At 34.8% G+C, this 6,659-nt stretch overlaps 1 protein-coding gene across 1 annotated transcript; it reads left to right on the top strand.

The window, feature by feature from the left end:
- The first annotated feature begins 18 nt into the window (after window positions 1-18).
- LOC136803758 (beta-1,3-galactosyltransferase 5-like) lies at window positions 19-1,125 on the top strand. Its single transcript, XM_067060482.1, has one exon. It carries the CDS (start codon window positions 19-21, stop codon window positions 1,123-1,125), a length of 1,107 nt encoding a protein of 368 aa, XP_066916583.1.
- Window positions 1,126-6,659: the final 5,534 nt, after the last annotated feature.

The raw sequence follows: 6,659 nt of genomic DNA, 5'->3' as shown, positions 1-6,659 counted from the left end.
GAATGTTCAACATCAAAGATGAATCTAAAGCAGCGAATCTTTGGTATTGTTTTCCTACTTGCATTCATAGCTTTTCTTGGATATATCTCGGTCAATAGTCTAAATCCTGAATTTGACGATGTATTAATGAATCGAGAGAACCTTCATGGCGATTTACTAGCAAGATCAAGAAATAGATATCAAAACAAGTATTTGTTATCGGTGGAAAGGTTAAAATCAGAAGTTCATCGAGCTAGGAAAAAGTTTCTATTATGGCTACAGTATTTGCAATTAAACAAGAAACGCAAAAATATTACGATGGATGTCATGAATGAAGGGCATCAAGTCAATTGTAAAGATCTAACATTACTTTTTATGGTGTCTTCAGAACTTTCTCACGAAACACGACGAGATGTGATCCGTTCAACATGGATGAATCAAACACATTGGAGTGATTACCGACAAAAACGAAAAATATCTTTCGGTATGTTGTTTATAGTAGGCCGATCAAGTAATGAGACGAAAATGAACACTTTAATGGCTGAATCAAAACGGCATGGTGATTTATTAATCCTTGATTTGGAGGAAAGTTTTTATAGTTTATCGTATAAAGTTATGATCGGTTTCCAGTGGATCACCGACCATTGCCATGGTTACCGATTCTTATTAAAAGGTGACGATGACATTTTCGTCAATATTCACTCTTTGATGAATCTTTTACACGAACCAAAAACACCAAAAACTCATCTATATGTTGGTAATACCATGTCTGTAGCTGAGGTTGTACGAAACGGGCGTTATGGCGTTTCAAGGGAGGAATATACGCGTGATAATTATCCGAGATATAATTCCGGTGGTGGTTTTGTTCTTTCAAGTGATGTTGTCCGTAATATGATTCCACATTTCAATTGGATAACACCGTTAAAGATTGATGATGCTTACATGGGTGGGTTAGTGTTAAAAGCAGGTATCGATTGTATCAATGATGAACGCTTTCACATGTATGATAAAGGATGTGTGTTTAGGAATCAGACTATAGTTTCCCATACAGGAGATAAAATCGTCATTAAGCCTCACTGTGCTAAACATTTAAACGACGAAGCATTGAGACATGGTTTATTTGAAATTGATAACAATTTAGTGTAATATTTTATGTAGTTTTTCCGATATTGACTTAGAGTTTATGACTGTTTTAGAATCTCAAACGTGGGAGGGGAGCATTCGATTTCAAAACGACGGTATGTGCCGCGCAAAATCTGCTTTTCCAAATCGTACCCTTACAGTGCAGTTCAATATGGCTGAAAGGTACCCTTTCAGTTGCTTTTATCTTGATTTACCCAACCCTTATAGTGCACTATACTTCTCAGCTGTAAATCTGCGTGAAAGAAGAAGCTTGGGAAATTTTCTGTTTCAAAGAAAAACTGAGAAAATTATTCTTGTCAGCTGTAATTATCAGACAATAGAAACTTTTTCAAACAAACGAGAAGTACCTGAATTTGTTTTAAAATTCGACCCTTGCAGTGCAATCTCACAGAAACACACCCTTACAGTGCATTTTGGGATACTGAAAAACCCCACCCTTAAGCGCGGCACATGACGTAGGCCAGATCATATGAGTGCCCCCCCCCGGGCCTAAACGGCAATAAGCATGAAGCTGCATGAAGTCCAAGTAATGTTTAGTAGTCGTTCAAGCAACAGTTTGTATTAGATTGGGGTACATCGATATAAGAGTTGACCTTAAGACTTTTCGCAGAACCTTCAAAATATACCGTCGTTTTTCGGTGCCGTGGGTTTTCGGTCCTCTTAAATGCGAGGTTGTCGTACAAATGAATTATTGAATCCAGTGAACTAGGTTTAGTCTCCTTTATTATGAACAAAGACACGTGTTCTATCTTAAACATTTATTTGACTGATCTTCACTAAAGATTGCCATCCTGGCGATGGCATGAAACTTTGAGTATGAAATCAATTTACTCAAACTAGTAATTTGACTGATTATTTATTTAATTGTATCTAAGTTATCTAGCTTAACACTTTTAGTTTTGCAGACCAGATACTAAAAATTCACAAAAAAACGACGACCTCGTAAAACAGAGGACCCAAAAACGACGGCGTCGAGAAACGGAGGCTTCAAAAATGACGTTGACGTCTTTCCGACGGCGATGCCCTTGATAAAAACAATGTTCACAGAATGTAAATACATGAGCACTCGAACGAAACCCTGTCTTAACCTAATCCTCTATTAAGCCTTCGGTAATCATTTTTGACGATTGTGAAAATTGAATAATAAAAGTCACTAATTGTTTTGATTTTATCTGAGATATAGGATCAAACTGTGTGACTAATTGCTCTCTGGTATAATCAAGAGGAATTAAGGACCACATTCTGAGACCCATTTAACATTGATCCCTCTTCAGAAATAAAAATGCTTTCCTGATGAAGGTTTTTTATGAAGGTTTTTATTATGTTAAAAAATAAACTTGTTCAATGTTTTATATCTGTGCGCTGTATATGCACTGTCATGATTGGTAGAAGATGTTCTTCTTTGCCTTGAGGAATTTATTTATTTTGCTCACAATTCTATTTTGTTGTTATTCTAATGTGAAAACACAACCTATCGCTGGTGAGGTTCAGCTTTCTATTAAACATACAATCGTTAAAAGACATGCAGCCCCGGATCCAAAACCGAAACCACAACCTAAAGGTGGTGATACGAATAGTGGCAGATTATCAGAGTCTCATGAAGGTCTGGAGGTGTACCATGAAGTGAAGGCTGATGCCAGCGCACTTGTTTTTACTGCTATTGCTCTAACTTTGGCTCTTGTAGGAGGTATCGTTGGAATTTATTGTTACTGGCAAGAAACTTTATTTATGTGTTGATAAGTTATTATTTTGAAGTATAACCAAAATTGTAATTTAATAGTATTTCATACATACTGGATTTGTGGAAGGTTTTTTGTAGCAGAAATTTTGCAAAGAAAGATTTGTAGAAAGTTTTACCAAAACTTTCGGTTCAATTTCGGCTCTTACCACCTTATCCCATTACTGTAACGTGATCAAAAACTGAGCAAATCGATTTTTGGACATACCCCGGTGGGGTGGAGGTCCTATAAATTCACCTCTGTCCGTTCGTCCGTCCATTCGTTACCAGCTTTTCTCGAGATTGAATCATAGGAATCATTTGATTTTTGGTACAAAGGTGCAAAACGGTGGTGGCCAAAATGTGACGGAGCCCGATTTTCGAAAAAAAAAAATTTTGGGCAAATTCGGGCCAAAAAACGGCTAGAAAATGGGTTTTTTTGGACTTTGTGAAAAATTGGATCATTAAATTTTTTTGATTTTTTGCATGAAAGTAGGGTAGGTTTACCATCATAGTTAAAAGATAGCTCAAGCAGATTTTTGCAAAAAAAATTATTTGGCTTAAAAAAACGCATGTTTATCTATAAGAATCACTATTAATAAGCATACATTAATGTTCTTAGTCAAATTACTCAATTTCTTTATGAGATAGATGTTTTTTTTGCTCAAGAGGGCTTACTTTTGAAGCATATGTGTGTTTAGACATGAAATTTTGGTTGCTTGGCGTGTTTTTATAGAAAAACTGGCCAAGTTCAATATTTTTTTATAAGCACATTATCAATTACTTAGGTATTAGCTTTTCTCGAGATTGGCTCTTTCATTCTTTAAGACTTTTTGCACAAAGATGCATAACTATAAACCCTCGAATGTGACGGAGCGCAATTTTCGAAAAAAAAATGTTTTGGGGCAAATTTGGGCCAAAAAACGGTTAAAAAAAGGGTTTTTTGGACTTTGTGAAATATTGGATCGTTGTTTTTTTCTGATTTTTTGCATGAGAGTAGGTAAAAGATGGGTCAAGCAGATTTTTGTAAAAAAACTTTTCAGCTCAAAAAACGCATCTTTATCTATAAGAATCACTATTAATATAAGCATACATCAATGTTCTTAGCCAAATTACTCAATTTTTTGATGAGATAGATGTCTTTTTATGCTCACGAAGTCTTGAATATGAAAGAATATTTCAAGAGCATGAAATTTTGGTTTCTAAACGTTTTTTTTATAAGAAACAAACGACTAATTTTAATAAATCGTCACTATTTGTGTTCTGAATGATTGTTTAACGTTCATGCTCACGTAGATATCAATTATATATGTGTTAAAAAAATGCATAACCAGGTAGGTCCATAAAAGTATCACTTGTTATCTTTTGATATTAACAAAGTAAAAAGCTGACAAAAAGTTAAAACAGTAGTAAGCTTCCAGACCAGGGTTTTTATTCGGACTATGGTATATTTAACCTAATTAGAGAGTGCAAAGATATGAGATTTCTGCACATTAATAATGATTATACTAATTCGCGCATCATTTAATTTTTCGTGTAGTCTCGGTATCTAATGGCCGGGGGTTGGAATAAGCGGGGGAGGGGGTAGAAATAACCTCATCCCCCCATTTTGATGACGTCACAGAAATAAGAATTTGAATAACTTCTATTAGGAGAAAGCTATTGACTCAATAAAAAGAAATCGAGTTTCGAGATTCTTTGCTGACGTCAGCAAATTTTACAAAAAAACTGTTTTGGCTGAAATATGCTTACGTCAGCAAAGAATTAAATTTTTTTTCGTGATCGCTTCCTTTTCTTATTGATTTACACCTTTGTTGAAAATTTGAAGTAAAAAGCTTTCTCCTAATAGTTTATTCGAAATTTTTCGATTTTTCAACAAGTGGGACCATTTCTGACCATGTCCCATCTTATTTTCTATATCGAAATGCTTCGAAAAAACCCTAAACAACATTTATGTTAAGGTGCAGCTTCATGAGACGAGAAAAACGGGGATTTGGGTGTCATCCGCGAAAATCCGCGAAATTAAGTCCCAATGGAAATTTGGAAGGGCCTCATCCGTGAAATATTTCTAAACAAAACTCAAAATAAGTCAAATAAATACTATTTGAATGGTTACTTACATCAAAGAAGCGAAAATAATGTGTATTTCAACAACCAACATGCATGATTTGATAGTAAAAGTCACAAAATCGTGAAAATATTGCACCCAATAGTGCCACCCGCGAAATTAAGTCCCCGCGAAAGTTTATCCCATTAAAGTAGCCTTGTAATCGATATTGCAAAGATCTTAGAAAAAGATATAGAACGGGCCTCCACTTTTTTGTTACCCAAAGCGGTAGAAATACTTTGCACATGTAAATTGAATGCAAAATTCGGAAAATTTTACAATATCAATATCCCTGTAAGATTTGTATTCGATATGGCATAAAAATCTTTAACTTATTAGATTCTTTGATTAAATCACTGAGACATGATGACATTGATAAGCGAGACATTATGGTACATTCAGCAAAAGATGACTAAAGAGATATAAGGTACCTTAAGTGGATAAATTTTGGCGTGGATTTAATTTGGCGATTGGCCAAAATACGATTTTTGGCGGGGATTTAATTTGGCGAATTGGAAATTTTGTGACACTGAAATGGGTGAAAATTACTAAGAACTAAGAAGTATACTAAGAAGTTGTGATCTTTCACATAATTCTCTTTTTGTTAAATTTGGCGGGGATTTAATTTGGCGAATGGCCAAATTTGGAAATTTTGGCGAGGATTTAATTTGGCGAATTTTGGCAAAATTTACCAAATTCGCCAAATTTATTCCCCGCCAAAATTTATCCACTTAAGGTAGCTCAAATTAACAATTTTTTGAACCCTAGGAGATGTCAAAACAGTTATAAATTTTACAAAATATAAAACAAAGGTTTATATGCGCTGTCATTTTCCAGATTCAAAAAAGCATTTTAAAGATGTACTGAGAATACGACCTCAACTTTACACATGCGTTTTTGGATGAGCTAAAGACGTGTTACATAAAAAATGGATGTAACTTTTATTCATATATGTAACTTAATAAAATAATTGATTTATTGTGACTCCACAAATCATTTGTTAAAATTGTCACCTTCTTAACTTGTTGTTGTTGTCAATAAAAATAAAATTTCGAACAATGGACAAAAAATATTTAGTGTGATTTTGAATATCCGGGGATCAACTTATGCTTGTCCGGGGGGTTAGACCTGTTGTCTGAAGTCACAATGTTCGGGGAGGGGTGGATTTCCAAAGAATGTTGATAGTTATATCCTCTAATCCCAGTATTATTTATTTTCCTGGAAGAGGCCCAATATCCAGATTTTCGTCTACAAACTTCATTTATAATTTTCCCTTTGGACAGGGATAAGATATATCCATTTATCATATCCTTGCTTTGGATAAAAACAACAAACACAATATTGAATCCGTTTGTCACAAATTTTAACTCTATTTGGAAAAAATCTATAATCTAATACAAAATACCACACCCTCTTCTCACAGACCCGGTAGGATTCTTTTTCAGCCAGCGGGGATAAAAATAACGGACTGAAACTCGGTTGGGATTGATATTCCCATATTTTTTATGGCCGGGGATTTCAATTCTTTTGTTTTCAAGTTAGAAAACTCGGTGTGGGATGGTAAAAATAGCATAATATTTCGCGTAGAGGATTGGTTTATTGGATTATTTTCAGTGGGGATGGAGTATAATTTTCCACCGGGGACGATATTTTGGACAATTTCTCCAGTGGGAACGGGTCAGTGAGAAGGAGGTGTAATACCCCAAGCTCGTC

The sequence above is a fragment of the Clytia hemisphaerica genome, unplaced genomic scaffold (assembly GCF_902728285.1).
Source record: "Clytia hemisphaerica strain Z4C2 unplaced genomic scaffold, Clytia hemisphaerica genome assembly, whole genome shotgun sequence".
NCBI classification, from domain to species: domain Eukaryota; kingdom Metazoa; phylum Cnidaria; class Hydrozoa; order Leptothecata; family Clytiidae; genus Clytia; species Clytia hemisphaerica.
This window is presented reverse-complemented; position numbering and strand designations above follow the sequence as displayed.

What these genes read in the sequence shown, in the direction of transcription:
- LOC136803758 (XM_067060482.1), top strand. Translation starts at nt 19, where the DNA reads ATGAATCTAAAGCAGCGAATCTTTGGTATTGTTTTCCTACTTGCATTC.